Source organism: Gossypium hirsutum, chromosome A12, assembly GCF_007990345.1.
Source record: "Gossypium hirsutum isolate 1008001.06 chromosome A12, Gossypium_hirsutum_v2.1, whole genome shotgun sequence".
Taxonomy (NCBI): Eukaryota; Viridiplantae; Streptophyta; class Magnoliopsida; order Malvales; family Malvaceae; genus Gossypium; species Gossypium hirsutum.
The window spans coordinates 98,455,081-98,471,431 of NC_053435.1; the positions used below are offsets into that span (position 1 = coordinate 98,455,081).

General features: G+C 35.2%; 2 protein-coding genes across 5 annotated transcripts; both read left to right on the forward strand.

Annotated features, from left to right (window-relative positions):
* The first annotated feature begins 6,909 nt into the window (after positions 1-6,909).
* Positions 6,910-9,593, forward strand: LOC107951263 (protein NEN1). The gene is made up of 6 exons (XM_041083213.1): positions 6,910-7,397; positions 7,482-7,639; positions 7,936-7,982; positions 8,080-8,143; positions 8,303-9,030; positions 9,130-9,593. Exons 1-6 carry the CDS (start codon positions 7,109-7,111, stop codon positions 9,362-9,364), a joined length of 1,521 nt encoding a protein of 506 aa, XP_040939147.1. The 5' UTR covers positions 6,910-7,108; the 3' UTR covers positions 9,365-9,593.
* A 992-nt stretch (positions 9,594-10,585) lies between these two features.
* On the forward strand, positions 10,586-15,018 carry LOC107951262 (cleavage and polyadenylation specificity factor subunit 6). 4 transcript variants are annotated; one of them, XM_016886252.2, is made up of 4 exons: positions 10,586-10,781; positions 10,917-10,985; positions 11,079-13,515; positions 14,482-15,018. In XM_016886252.2, exon 3 carries the CDS (start codon positions 11,152-11,154, stop codon positions 13,291-13,293), a length of 2,142 nt encoding a protein of 713 aa, XP_016741741.2. In that variant the 5' UTR covers positions 10,586-10,781; positions 10,917-10,985; positions 11,079-11,151; the 3' UTR covers positions 13,294-13,515; positions 14,482-15,018. The 4 variants fall into 4 exon arrangements, with proteins under 4 accessions (XP_016741741.2, XP_016741742.2, XP_016741740.2 ...); XM_016886253.2 differs by having other exon boundaries at positions 10,920-10,985; positions 14,433-15,018; XM_016886251.2 differs by having other exon boundaries at positions 10,920-10,985.
* The last annotated feature ends 1,333 nt before the right edge of the window (positions 15,019-16,351 follow it).

The window sequence follows — 16,351 nt, forward strand, 5'->3', positions numbered from 1 at the left end:
CATCATACTAGTAGTAAATTTTGACCTAACATATTTAACTATTCTTGTTTAAATCAAAACTAAAATTTCAAAAAACCAAATAGTATATAAATTAAATTCAACCATGTCAGAATACAAGGATTGAATTAACAATTTACACATATTACATGGACAAATAGCAGGATATGACATATATTTTAAAATATGTTTTTTAATAGATTTCGCCGTTTCACTAATTCAGGTTAAATAACGAGCTAACGAATCGCCCTTTTTTTTGTCACTAAATTTCTCAATCAAATTTGTTCTAACACTCATAATGATCAACTTTCCGAAGATCCCGTTTAGATTCCAGATGCTTGTAGCATTGGGTCCAGATATATTTTAGGCTTAATAGTTTATTTGGTCCTCCAACTTTATAAAAAAGAAAGTTATTTTATCTCTCCATTTATTTTTTCGATTTTTTTAGCCTTTAAATTTGCATTGGGTTTCAAATCATCAAAAATGGATAAAAAAATTTAAAATATTTAAAAAACAAAAAATATTATAATTAAAAAAATTATAACAAATATTTTAAAATTTTAAAATAATTAATTGCAAATGTAAACTATCACGTTGATACTACATTAGAGAGTGAAATATCTGCGAAGGACTCAAATAGATGTCTTCAGCAATTATCAGTTTAGGCTTAGGGCTAGAAAAAGCCCATGATATGGTGGACAGGCCCCGTTTGCTTTTACGAATGAAAATTTAAAAGCCTTTGCTTGATTAATCTCGGCATCTTCGACGCCGTTTCTCGGCGAACACCAGAAACATCCCGTATTGTTGTTGCTTGCCGAAAGGCCTTAAACAAAGGTGTGTTTCGATTTCGGCAAGGTTGAGGGCTTTTCCTTTTCTTGTTGGATTTGGATTTACTGTGGGTTTTAGCTTTTATTGATCATCATCTTCCTCTCTGTATCTCCTGGTGAGTTTATATTCTTTTTCTCTGTAATCAAATTCATTAATTTCTTAGTTAGAGTTGAACCTTCAATATTGATTTTCTGGTGGTTTACGCTCTTCCTCGGCGGCGCACGTTCCTTTTGTTGGCACATAATTAAATTAACCTTGCACAAATAAATTATGAAAAGTTAGAAGAGTGAAGAGACTTGAATATGAAAAGTGAAAAAACTTGAATATGAATAGTGAAGAGACTTGAAGATGAAAAGTTAAGAGGCTTGAAGATGAAAAGTTAAGAGGCTTGAATATGAAAAGATACACACATGCATGAATAGTCACAACTCCTAGCATATAGTGATATAGATGAATAGTCACTTACAACTCCTATATAAAGAGTTGTATGTGATGAAGAGTTATTAACTTTGTGTGCTTGAAATAAAAGATTATTTGAAAGAATTTTTTCATACAAAATTTATTTCTCTTCTCCATTATATTCTTTATCATTTTCTTTGTTTTATTTCTCCAAATATTAATCATTCAACTACAAATTGGTATCAGAGCCTTGTTCGATCGAAATGAAAAATTCTATTCCTCTTTCTTCCGTTCCCCAATTAACCAAAGAAAATTATGGCAAATGGAGTATCCAAATGAAGGCTCTTCTTGGATCTCTAGAAGTTTGGGAGATTGTTGAAAAAGGTTATAATAAAGTTGAGGCTGAAGAGGGGGAAAGATTAACACAAGTTCAAAAAGAGAGTCTAAGAAAATCAAGGAAGAAAAATCAGCAAGCCTTATTTTGGATATATCAAGGAGTTCAATCATATGAAGCGGCTTGGGAAAAATAGCTTGTGCCACCACGGCAAAACAAGCATGGGAATTTTTACAAAATTCATTCAAAGGAGATGAAAAGGTGAAAAGAGTTCGGTTGCAAACTCTTCGAGGAGAGTTTGAAAGATTGCAAAAAACAGAGTCAGAATCAGTTTCTGATTACTGTTCACGAGTTTTGTCCATAGTCAATCAATTAAAAGAAATGGTGAAACTATGGATGATATTCGTGGTGTTGAGAAAATCCTCCGTTCTTTAGATTCCAGATTTGACTACATTATGGTTGCCATTGAAGAATCAAAGGACTTGAGTACCATGACTATTGATGAACTCACAGGTTCGTTGCAAGCCCATGAAGAAAGATTAAACAAGAAGAAAAAGGAAGTAGATCTAGATCAAGCACTCCAGTCAAAGTTGTCTCTAAATGAGAATAAGGGAGATTTTAAAAATCAAAGAGGGAGAGATCGTGGTCGTGGAAGAGGAAGAAATTTTAAAGGAAGAGGCTCAAATGCTCGTGAAAGAGGTGAAGATGTAAGCATGGAGAATGGATGGAAAGAAGCCAACCAAAGTCAAAATTTTAGAGGATCACAAAGAGGACGTGGACGTGGAAATCAAAGAGGAAGAGGTCGTGGCTATTTTGAATGTTATAATTGTCGCAAACCTGGTCATTTGGCAAGTGAATGCTGGTACAAAAAAGAAGAGAAAAATGAAGCTAATATAGTACAAAATAATCAAGAGCAAAAGCAAGAAACTTTGTTGCTCGTATCTCATGGTGGAGAGATTGATGATGTCTGGTACATAGACAGTGGTGCTAGCAAGCATATGACAGGTAACAAAAATTTATTTTCGAAGTTCTTTGAATCTTATTGTGGAGAAGTAAAAGTAGGAGATGGCAAAGCTTAAAAAGTTAGCGGTGTTGGTGAGTTGGAGTTCAAAACAAAGCAAGGAAGGGTAGAGAAAATGTCTGAAGTTTATTTTGTTCCTGGTCTTAAAAATAATCTGCTTAGCGTTGGGCATCTCTTGAAGAAGGGGTATGATATTCATTTCCGAGACATGGCTTGCTATTTATCAAAGAAAAATCAGGTTGTTGCTAGAGTTGGAGTGGCATCAAATAATCTTTTCTCTCTTACCCTTCAAAATCAGAATATGTCTTATTTTATTGGTGCTCATAAAGGAATTTCAAAGTTATGGCATGATAGATATGGACATTTAAACTATGGAAATTTGGAGATGCTTTCAAGGAAGATGATGGTTAGAGGTTTACCAAAAATCGATCGGCTTGATGATGTTTGTGAAGCATGTCAACTTAGAAAGCAACATAAAATTGCTTTTCCTTCTCAATCCTCGTGGAAAGCAAGAAGACCATTGCAACTTATTCACTCAGATCTTTGTGGTCCAATGACAGTTTCATCTTTAGGAGGTAATCGTTACTTTATCTCTTTCATTGATGATTACTCAAGAAAGTTATGGGTGTATTGTGTCAAAGAAAAATCAGAGGCTTTTCAGAGATTCAAAGATTTCAAGGCAGAAGTGGAGAACTTTACTGGGTTGAGAATTAACACCTTGCGTACAGATCGTGGAGGTGAATATTTTTCAAAAGAATTTGAGAAATATTGCCGAGATAGTGGCATCCGGCATGAAATGACAGTCCGCCATACACCTCAGCAAAATGGTATGTATGAAAGAAAGAACAGAACAATTATGGAAATGGCTAGATGTCTTCTTAAGAAGAAGAGGTTATCAAGAAGATTTTGGGCTGAAGCTGTTTCTTGTGCAGTTTATCTTATAAACAGATCACCGACAAGAAGCTTAGAGAATTGCACACCACATGAGACGTGGTATGGTATAAAGCCTAGTGTTAGTCATCTTAGAGTATTTGGGAGTGTTGCCTACTCTCATATTCCAGATGCAATGAGAAGCAAGTTGGATGACAAGTCAGAGAAATGCATTTTCATTGGCTATAGTGAAAGAAGTAAGGCATACAAGTTGTATAATCCGGTGACAAAGAAGATTGTGATAAGCCGAGATGTTCGGTTTGATGAAAATTCCATGTTTGAAGATATGGAAGTTGAAAAGGAAAATTTGCCAATTTTTCCTTTTGAACTTGAAGAAGAAGAAGAGGCAGTAATTGAGAATGCTGAAAATGATGCTCAAGTAGAAAATCCTCCTGCTTCCCCAAGTTCTTCATCAAATTCTTCTTCATCCAGCCCGATCCGAAAAACGAGAAGCATCCAAGAGTTATATGATGTAACGGATGAAGTTGTGCAAAATGATGCTGTATTCTTTGCCTTCTTTGCAGGAGAAGATCCAATTTCTTTTGATGATGCATATCAAGAAGAAATATGGAGGAAAGCCATGAAAGAAGAGATTTGCTCAATTGAAAACAATGATACATGGGAACTCACAGATTTACCGCCGCACAAGAATTCAATTAGAGTCAAATGGGTGTACAAGACAAAGATGAATCCGAATGGCTCTATCAACAAGTACAAGGCAAGACTGATTGCAAAAGGATACAAGCAAAAGGAAGGAGAAGATTTTACAGAGGTATTTGCTCCAGTTTCAAGACTTGAGACAGTTCGGTTACTTATTTCTCTTGCTGCCCAAAACAATTGGAAAATGTTCCAAATGGACGTAAAATCTGCGTTTTTGAATGGTGTTCTCAAAGAAGAAGTCTATGTTGATCAACCACCAGGGTTTGTCAAAAAAGGAGAAGAAGAAAAAGTTTACAAGTTGAAGAAAGCTTTGTACGGGTTGAAGCAATCACCCAGAGCATGGTACAGCCGCATCGATTCTTATTTTCAGAAGTGTGGATTCCAGAAATCTCCATATGAGCACACTCTCTACATCAAAGGCAATTATCAAGGAAGATTCATGGTTGTAAGTCTCTACGTTGATGATCTTATTTTCACAGGAAATGATGTGAAGATGTTGAAAGAATTTCAGCACTCAATGATGGCAGAATTTAAGATGACAGATTTGGGAGAACTTCATCATTTTCTTGGCATTGAAGTTCATCAATCCGAGAAAGGAATTTTTATTTCACAAGAGAGCTACGCAAAGGAAGTTCTAAAAAAATTCATGATGGAAAATGCGAATCCAGTCTCTACTCCATGCATTACAGGTCTGAAGTTATCTAAAGAGGGTGAAGGAAAGCTTGTCAATTCCACCATATTCAGAAGTTTGGTTGGGAAGTTGATGTATCTGACTTCGACAAGGCCTGATATCGTGTATGCTGTTAGCTTGGTAAGTAGATTCATGGAGAAACCTTACTCCAATCACTGGGAGGCTGCCAAGAGAATATTGAGATATGTGAAGGGAACCATTGATTATGGAATTTTCTATAAAGCTAATACATTAGTTGATCTCATTGGTTATACGGATAGTGATTTAGCAGGAAGCATTGATGATAGCAGAAGCACTTCTGGTTATGTTTTTCACCTTGGTAGTGGTGCAGTTTCATGGAGTTCAAAGAAACAATCAATTGTGGCGCTTTCGACTACAGAAGCTGAATATATCGCTGCATCTTATGCAGGATGTCAATTGATTTGGTTACGTGGAATTTTGGAAAGTCTTAAGCAGAAGCAAAGCAAGTCAACAATTTTGTTTTGTGACAATAGTTCTACTATTTCGGTCACAAAAGATCCAGTTCTTCATAGAAGGACAAAACACATTCGCATTCGATATCACTTCTTGAGGGAACTAGTGAATAATGGTGATGTTCAAGTTGAATATTGCAAAACGGAAGATCAGATGGCTGATATCTTCACAAAGCCTCTAAGTGGACAAGTCTTCAAGAAAAATGTTGAAAGGTTGGGAGTTCAAAGCAAGTTTAATTTAAGGGAGGCATTGTTGGCACATAATTAAATTAACCTTGCACAAATAAATTATGAAAAGTTAGAAGAGTGAAGAGACTTGAATATGAAAAGTGAAAAAACTTGAATATGAATAGTGAAGAGACTTGAAGATGAAAAGTTAAGAGGCTTGAATATGAAAAGATACACACATGCATGAATAGTCACAACTCCTAGCATATAGTGATATAGATGAATAGTCACTTACAACTCCTATATAAAGAGTTGTATGTGATGAAGAATTATTAACTTTGTGTGCTTGAAATAAAAGATTATTTGAAAGAATTTTTTCATACAAAATTTATTTCTCTTCTCCATTATATTCTTTATCATTTTCTTTGTTTTATTTCTCCAAATATTAATCATTCAACTACACCTTTTCCACCGCTTCTGGAAAAGCAGAATACCATCGGCTTTCAAGATTAGGGTTGGCGTCCACTTCATTCCCCTGGTAAGGTCACTTAGTCCTCGAATTCGTTCTCTAGTTTCAATTAATTTCAGTTTTCATCTTGTCAAATGTAGGGTTTTTTTTTCTTTTTTGTAATTTCCAGGAGGCAGGAAAGCGCGAAGCTTTAAAATTAGTTGAAAGGGAATTTTAGATTTTGGAAATTGTGAGGGGAAAATATGGCTGAAGGAAAGGGAGGGGATTAGATGGATCAGTTTCATAGATACGTCCTCTGACTGTTCATTTTTATTTTTGCTTCCTTCTTTTTATTCTCTGATTGCTTCTCTTTGGGTGCTTGCAGGTAAGGTTACAACAGCTGTTATTTTTAATCTTAAATGATATGAAGTTGGCATGCAAGCAAAGGTGTAGGTATGAAGAAGAAAACCACTTAGTGGAAACAGGAATGGCTTGCGGTTATGGTTGTTGAAGGTTTCTGCAAAGAATGATTGATACCTACTCCACTGCCCTTTTTCTTTTCCCATTTTTATTTTATTATAGCATTCACGTTAAGTTTCGGATCCACGCTGGTTAACAATATTATTATTTTATTATTTATGTGTACTTGATAAAAAAAAACATAATACTTATTTAATCCTCAAATTTTATAAAATAATTTATTTTAGTCTTTCATTTCATTTTACGGTTCCTTTTAACTTTTAAATTTATTTATTTCTCTAATGTGAATTTTACATTAATAATTAATTTTTTAAAAAAATTAAATTATTAATTTTTCATTTATATTAGATAATTTAATGAAAAATATAAATTTAATAATTAAAAAATAAAAAATAAAATAAAATATTAAACTAATTTTTTTATAAAGTTGGAGGTATGGCATTATATAAAAGATAAAACTATTTTGATATTATAGTGATGTGATGGTGAATGGTCATATATAAAACATTAATGGAGTCGAAAAGGAAGCCCAGCTGACGAAGTAACGCGGAAAATCCTTTTCCTTCCTATAAAGTGTCCGTTAATTCATTCAATTAGCGCCTTCATCATCTCATTTCTCTGTCCCCATTCTTTCAAGTCTAAAAGAAGAAACAACAAAACACTTGTTTTCTCTTCCGAAATGGCTCCCACGCCGACGTCCGATAACCGACCCGAAATCTGTTTTTTCGATTTGGAGACCACCGTCCCTCAGCGGCGCGGCCAAGGCTACTCCATTCTCGAATTTGGTGCCATTTTAGTTTGCCCCAAGAGGCTCGTTGAGCTCCACAGCTACTCCTCTCTGGTCCGACCCGACGACCTCTCTTTTGTTTCCCCTGCCTCTGTGCGCTGCAACGGTATCACTCGAGAAGCCGTCGTTTCGGCACCTTCCTTTTCTGAAATCGCCGACAAAGTTCACGACCTTCTCCATGGTCCGCATCTCGCACTTAATTTTCCTTCTTTTTTTGTTTTTCTTCTGGTTTTAATTATATGAAGTTTTTAAATGAATTTTGCAGGAAGGGTTTGGGCGGGTCATAATATAGTGAGGTTTGATTGCGTGAGAATAAGGGAGGCGTTCGAGAAGATTGGTAGGGCGCCGCCGGAGCCTAAGGGAATTATCGATTCATTGGCATTGTTGACTCAAAGATTCGGAAGGAGAGCCGGTAATATGAAGGTATTTTATTTCTTATAAAAACTTGAGCCTTTTTTCTATTTTTATGAAAACCTTAGCCATCTTTTGTCAACCTTATGTATACATATCATCCATACATATATGGTCGTTATAAATTTATAATCAGTGTGTGAAGCATTTAAACATTAAAATATCAAGAAAACATCAGACTGCCAGATTTATCCAGTTGAGCCGGCAATCGGAAGTCCGACCAGTTTGATATATATTTTTTTTCTAATTCCAACATATTGCAAGTTTTGGCACTTGATATGGAGTTTTGTTTGATGTACTTAATGCAGATGGCAACTCTTGCCAATTATTTCGAGATTGGAGTGCAGTCACACAGGCAAGTCTTTAATGAATATATAAACTCTTTTCACCTTGGATGAGAGTGGGAATTTTTTGTTTCACTGAAATAAACATCCTGCTATATGATCCTTCAGGAGCTTGGATGATGTTCGCATGAACCTCGAAGTTGTCAAGTATTGTGCAACCGTTTTGTTCCTGGTATGGTACTAGTTTTTGAGTGGCAAATGTTGTAACACTTTGTTGTTTTCAACGATGTGCCTTTGGTATCACAAAATTTAAGCACCATATTTCACTTGCCTCAACCTGGGAAATGTTAGATCAGACATTTTTTTACTAAAGCCTTATATTTATCTTCAGGAATCAAGTCTCCCGGATATACTCACGGGGAACCCACAGGGTTCCCCGATATCACAGAGTAGTGATGACGGCAAGTCATCTCCCGAGCAGCCTAGTCCAAACATGCACACCCTTTCTTCAAGTCCAACTTCAGAAAATGTTCCAAATCTATCTCCGGCAGGTGTAGGAAATAGTGAACACCATCCTAGAATATCTCTTCTGACTCATCATATAGGAGGGGCAAATGCTGATGTGTCTAATCCGGTTCAACCGGATCCTTTCAACATGGGTCTACTCAGAAACGAAATAAAAACCGAGGCCCTTCAATCAGATGTCACCATGGAAGAAAAAACTGAGCAAGAGTCTCAGGACATAGATATTGCTGAAGGTAGCAGTAGTTATGCAGGGTTCTTAGCACTTGATGAAGTTTCTCTTACTTCTGTTAATGCATCTCTGGTCCCATATTACCATGGCACCCAACGAATAAAACTGTTGCACGAGAATGATGGTCTGCAACTCTTTTGTCCTTGTTTGAGAGTGCGGTTTGGAGTCAATGGGAAGTTTCTTAATCAAGGTGGCTGGCCACGTTTGAGCTTCGTAGTCGATGCCTCTCCGAGTTTATGCGAGATTCTGAATGCTTGTGACAATGCTGCCAAAACAATTTTCGAAGATTGCAGAAGCAGTTCCGTGTGGAAGCCTATCGTGGGTAGAAATTATCGTTACATCAACAATCCGACCGTGAGACTGCAGTAAGTTCCCCTACTTTAAATGTTATGTTTCAGATAGTTTTAAGACAAGGACTTGAATCTTGTAATTATTTCATTGATTCTTTGATTTGTTTCTGGCAGCATACCGACTGTAGCGAACGATAATATCGCTCGCTATGCTGCTGAGATTCATAAGAAGGATAGCTCCGGTACTGTGCAAAAGCTCGTATTCAGCAAATTTGATGCTGCAGAGCTTGGTAACTTAATCAGAGGTGGGATCTTTGTGGATGCATTCTTCAGCTTGGATACTTATGATTATCAGCAGAATGCGGGCATCAGATTGGTGGCCAAAAAACTGGTTATACATTCAGATTAGGGGTGATTGATCCATTTCAGATTGTTTCCAGATATGTACTAGCACTATTTATGCTAAATCTGACTCATAGATATGAGTTGATTTCTCTCATTTATAGCTTCAGAATGACACAGGGCACTGATAAAAAAAAGATTGATATTGTAAATTTATGTAATTGCAATTTAAACTGTAATACTGTAATATTACATGCAGAGTTCACAAAGAGAAATAGAACAGATATTGCTAATAATTGAATAATTTCTTTTTTTTATTTACTTCTTTCATATGTGTTGAGCATCACAATTTTTATTTTTTATTTTTTATATAATATCTAAAACTACATATAATCACTTCTCAGCCCTCAAACATACATCTTCTTATATTGACAACAATACTGATACTAATTAAACTAAGACTCAATCGAAAATAATTTTATTTTTATATATTAGATATTTTATGCAAATAAATAAATTTGTTAGGTTCTAATCATGTATCTTCATTATTTTTAAAAATTGTCTAAGGTTAAATTTTTGTCAAAATACTCAAATAAAAGCTAAATTCTTCGCTCTCTCTTTTTTAGTGCTTGTTTTATCTTTTAACAAATTAACCTAACTTAGATTATTATGTTTTAGATTTTTCTAGGAACATCTTAAGTTCGTTTTAGTATTTTAATAAAAAATGGGTTAAATTTAATTCATTAGAAAATAAAAAAAGCATTCAAAAAGGTTAATTTTTTTAAACACACTGAAAAATTACGTGATAATATATATTATATTATATTATATTATATATGATAAATAGTGATTTTACAGTTACATATTAAATATTTAATAGTTTAATGATTTAAATAAAAAAAATTTAAATAATTTAATAATTATTTTATATCTTTTTAAAAATAATTTAACAATTATTTAATAATTTTTTGAAGCTATGTAAACAAACCGTAAACTTCGTAATAGTTGCACGTAGTTTACCCCTTTCTTAATACCATGTTAAACTAAAAATATTATAATTATTAAAAAACAAAAAAAATTATAACAAATATTTTTAATTTTTTAAATAATTAATTGCAAAGGTAAACTATCACGTTGATACTAAATTAGAGAGTCAAATATCCGCGAAGGACCCAAACAGATGTCTTCAGCAATTATCAGTTTAGGCTTAGGCCTAGAAAAAGCCCATAATATGGTGGACAGGCCCCGTTTGCTTTTACGAAAGAAAATTTAAAAGCCTTTGTTTGATTCATTTCATCATCTTCGACGCCGTTTCTCAGCGAACCACCAGAAACATCCAGTATTGTTGTTGCTTGCTGAAAGGCCTTAAACAAAGGTGTGTTTCGATTTCGGCAAGTTTGGGGGGTTTTCCTTTCCTTGTTGGATTTGGATTTACTGTGGGTTTTAGCTCTTATTAATCACTATCTTCCTCTCTGTGTCTCCTGGTGAGTTTATATTCTTTTTCTCTGTAATCAAATTCATTAATTTCTTAGTTAGAGTTGAACCTTCAGTATTGATTTTCTGGTGGTTTACGCTCTTCCTCGGCGGCGCACGTTCCTTTTCCACCGCTTCTGGAAAAGCAGAATACCATCGGCTTTCAGGATTAGGGTTGGCGTCTTTCTCTCCCGTTTCTCTCACTTCAATCCCTGGTAAGGTCATTTAGTCCTCGAATTTGTTCTCTAGTTTCAATTAATTTCAGTTTTCATCTTTTTAAATGTAGGGTTCTTTTTTGTAATTTCCAGGAGGCAGGAAAGCGCGAAGCTTTAAAATTAGTTGAAAGGGAATTTTAGATTTTGGAAATTGTGAGGGGAAAATATGGATGAAGGGAAGGGAGGGGATCGGATGGATCAGTTTCATAGAAACGAAGCAATCTCAGCCGTTGCTGACGAGAGTTTTTTAGGTGAAGAAGACGATGATTATGAAGACCTTTACAATGATGTTAATGTTGGTGAAGGGTTTCTTCAATCTTTAAGAAGAAACGAAGATTTAGGGTTTAGAAACGAGGAAACTAAGAATAGTTCAAATAATAATAATGGTGGGAAAGTTGGTGGATCACCAATGTGCGCCCCAGAATCTGGTGTTTCAATTCCAGGGGTTGCAGGTGTTGGTGAAAGAGAGGATTCTAGGGTTTCTTATGAGAGTCAAGGGTTTAGGGCTGGTGGTGGTGATGTCAAAGGACCTAGTGCGGGTTTTGGTGGTGGTGGAGGTGGCCTTAGGGTTGAATTAGCACAGGGGTCGAATAAATTGAATGAGGTGGCTGCAGAGCAAAGTGGGAATAAGAGTAGTAGTTTAGGTAGTGTAGGTGGTATGGGACATCAGGGACATGGTGTAGGGAATGTAGGGAGTGTTGAGAATGAGGGTTTGGTCAGACAAGGAGTAGGAGGTCCAAGTGTGAATGGCCCTGGTGGCAGTGGCGGTGGTGGTGGCAGCATTGGTGGCGGTGCTATGGTTGGGAATGGAGGCGCAAATGTGGGTGTTTCTGGTGTTGGTGCTGGTGCTGGTGCTGGTGTTGGTGTTGGCCCTGGAGTTGGTGCAAGTGGTGGTGCAGGTGGTGGGACAATATTGTTTGTTGGAGATTTGCATTGGTGGACAACAGATGCTGAACTGGAGTCTGAGTTGTGCAAGTATGGACCTGTGAAGGAAGTGAAGTTTTTCGATGAGAAAGCTAGTGGGAAGTCAAAAGGGTATTGTCAGGTTGAGTTTTATGATCCAGCAGCAGCAACAGCTTGTAAGGAGGGAATGAATGGGCATATGTTTAATGGAAGGCCTTGTGTTGTTGCCTTTGCATCGCCGTTTACGGTTAAGAAAATGGGAGAGGCTCAGTTAAATAGGAATCAGCAGATGGCACAGTCTGCTCTTTCGCAAGCCAGGAGGGGCCCCAATGATGCTGGAGGTAAGACTGGTGCTGCTAATATTCAAACTGGTGGGAATTATCAAGGTGGGGATAATAATAGAGGTTATGGGAGAGGGAATTGGGGGAGAGGAAATACTCAGGGGATGGGAAATAGAGTGCCAGTTGGTCCTATGAGGAATAGGGGTGGAATGGGTGGTAGAGGTATCATGGGAAATGGTGGAAATGGATTTGGGCAGGGCATGGGTGCAACACCTCCTCTCATGCACCCACAGTCGATGATGGGTCAAGGTTTTGATCCTGCTTTTGGTGGACCCATGGGAAGAATGGGCAGTTATGGAGGTTTTCCTGGTGCTCCAACGCCACCATTTTCAGGGATTTTACCTTCATTTCCTCCCGTTGGAGGAGTTGGTTTGCCTGGAGTGGCTCCTCATGTTAACCCTGCATTTTTTGGAAGAGGTATGCCTATGAATGGTATGGGGATGATGCCCTCGAGTGGTGTAGATGGACCTAATATGGGAATGTGGGCGGATCCTAGCATGGGAGGATGGGGTGGTGATGAGCATGGTGGTGGGAGAGCTGGAGAGTCAAGTTATGGGGAGGAAGCTGCATCCGACCATCAATATGGTGAGGTTAGTCATGAGAGAGGAGGTTGGCAAAACCCATCTAAAGAAAAAGATAGAGCTTCTGAAAGGGAGTGGTCTGGTTCATCTGAAAGAAGGTACCGTGATGATAGGGAACCAGGATATGATAGGGACATACCTAGGGAGAAGGACATGGGCCATGGTCATGATTGGCCAGAAAGAAGGCACCGAGATGATAGAGACATTGGTCGAGAACGTGATAGAGAGCGCTCTAGAGATCGTGACCGTGATCGTGATAGGGAGCATGATCGAGATAGGGATAGGGATCGATATAGGGAAGACAGAGACAGATATGCAGATCATCGTAGGTACAGGGACCGTGAGCCAGAGCATGATGATGATTGGGACAGGGGACGGTCATCACGGACTCACAGCAAGTCCCGATTGTCACAAGAAGATGAGCATCGCTCAAGATCTAGAGATGCTGATTATGGGAAGAGGCCACGGCTTACCTCAGAGTGACTTATCTGAGATTTCTTATATCAGGAACTTTCTGGTAGAAAATTCAAAAAGAAAAAAGAAAAGATCCATAACAGCAGAAACATTGGGTTCATTGTTCACTTTTGCTGTCTCTCTTAACTGGTGGTATGTGGTCATCAATTCATAGCCATTCTGAGTTCAATGCCTGAATTCGTTGGGTGCTTCTCTTACCTTGGAGTATGGCATCAATTTTGTATGAAAGAAGTAAGTTCCTTGACTATAGTTTTCTTATTGTATTATCTGAGTATCTTACCATCCACGAACATATCCTTGAATTTCTTATCTGAATGAATGGGATTTTGTAATACTTGTTTTCATGTGCATACAGTACACAAATTTCTCAACTGATATTCTTGTGTCTAAATCATAGATTAAACTAATATTTGTGTAATGACGTCTATATTCGCTTTTCTGCTATACATGGTACATGCTAGTTTTGACTTAATCCCGACTTAAGGCTTTTTTGGGTAGAGGGAAAAGAAAATTGAAAGATGAATTGGAGGAGTAGAAATATAGAAAAAAAAATTCCTTCCCACTGGTGTGCTCGGTACTTGGTAGGAAAGGTGGAAAAATTGAAAGGAAAAAAGTAATTTCCTTTACCAAGTTGAAGCATGAGAGGGAAAAAAATGAAACTTTTGAGAATGCATAATTTTAAACTAACATATATCTCTTTTTCATTTTCTATCCTCGTATTGAAATGATTTGTTTTTTTATGCATTAAGAAGGAAAGTAGTCTATTTTTTTTATGCATTAAGAAGGAAAGTAGTCTATCTTTCTTATTTTCTTTCCTACCAAGCGCACTCAATGTTTTAGGTCCCTTGGTTTACGTTTGTGTCCACAATACTATAAAAAGAATAAATGTATGTGCTTAGTGTTCCTAACATAAATTAGGATATGATTGGTTGTTTCCTTGTTTTTATACGCAGTTAATTCCTGATAATGAATTTCGTGGCTGTAAAATGGTAAAAGTTATCTTCCTGAATTTTTGCAGTTTGTTTCCCTTGTGTTTAGAGATTTAGTTATAAAGCAAATCATTCATTATTGCTTCCATCTATTGTACATTTCTCAAGTTTAACATGGTTTCTAATTACAAATGTTGGCCGAATTGTTTGATCTTATAGCTGGAAGGTATTCAATTCAATATTGTTGATATTTGATGTTGTTGAGCAGAAGTACGGGTATGGTGGAGATGAAGATGAAGATCACAGGCTTGAAATTTGAGAGAGACAGGAGGTGGTGTTTCCTTTTTTTTTTTTTTTTTTGGCTGGATTAATGTAGCAGTGGAACCATGGTTTTAAGTAGTTATAGCTTTTAATTTGGAATTATGTTTTAGTTGATTAACACTTTGATGATGATGATGATGACTTTAGAAAAAGTAGTTTGAATTATGATGTAATAATAGGGATTTAGCTGAGGATGTTACTGCTGCTGGGTGATTGGTGACTTGCATTTTCTGTTGGCTGTTTTGTTGTATTATTTATTTTTGTCCTTTATTTTTATTTTTGTTGTTATTATTTTTGGCTTGTTGTTAGAATACAACTTTTTTAACCTTGCCATCTTGTAAAATATGTAACCATTGTTAGTAGAGCCTTGGAAATTGTACAAAATGAATGTTGTAAGAGGGATGTATTTTTGTTGAAAAAAAAAAGGGTGAAGTTTGTATTGTGTTTTTATTTTTACTAATAAAATCAGTCAGTCTTGCCTTTATATACTTGATGCTTATTTTTGCATGGGATACAGGACTTAGATCACCAAAAATGGGTCTACTAAATCGGTCTAGAAATACTATTTACTCCTATTAATTTCCTTTTATCCTTTAAGATAATAAATTAAGAATTTGAAAATGATTCATTTTTGGTTACTCTTAATGTTGTAAAATTATATATTTAAAAGCAAAAGAGAAACATTGACAGAAGTTGGTTTATTAAGAGATCTAATGTTAAGACAACTTAGAATCTTAGCATAATTATGTACATAAATTAATTTATGAGTGATGAAATAATTAAGGTTGGACAAGACAGCTGAATGGTATCCAATAAGGTTTTGTATCTTTCTTATCCAACTTATTATTACTCAAGTTTCACTTCAATTATTTGGGTAAAAATCCGTACGAAAACATCCAATCCATTGCAATTATCACATTAAAAATAAATAAATAAAAGTAAACTATTGCATCAAAATTTATAAATATGTTATTAACTTGATTTCTCTCTTTTTCTTTTTAATTTTGGTTTTACTTGTAATATTTAGGGTTAATTTTAAAAGATTGAGAAACGATAAAATTATTACTTGAATTTTCAAGTCTTTCTATTTTTAGTATATGTTTTTTAATCAAATTGAGTTGATAAATTTGTTTTTAGCTTTTTAAGTACAAGGGTCACAAAAAAAAGAAGCAAAATTAAAAAAAATAAGAAGATCAAATTACATAATGTGTAAACAATGAGAGTTAATTTTTTTAGAATCAAGCTTAAATTAAAACCGTGTATAAATATTTAAAGTTAAAGTTGTTATTATGTCAATTTTGAAAGTTGGCACATCATCTTTCCATTATCCACTTAATGATTGGTGACTAAAAAAAGAACAAAAATTGAATACTTGAGTAATCATTTTGCAACTTTTTATAGTTCAATGACCAAAAATAACTACTTACAAATATAATTTACCCAAAAATTAAAATATAACATAAAATAATAATTAAAAAAAACATGGAAAAGGTTCAACATATTAGAATTTATATAATAAGATTATTAACATATGTGACAAAATTTATAATATTTTAAATATGATATAAATTAATTAACACTTAATATAATTATATATTTAAAAGGTATAAAAAATCAACTTTGAAATCATAAATATTTATTAAAAAAATCCATATGAATTGAAAAAATAATCATTGATATTACAATTATATTTTTTTATTACACCATTTATTCATTAACATTATTTTTAATTTAAAAAAAGTTTTAATTTTTAAACCATTAGGCAACACTTATATAATTTCCCAATGAAGCATGGAGTGTGCTAACGACCAAACTAA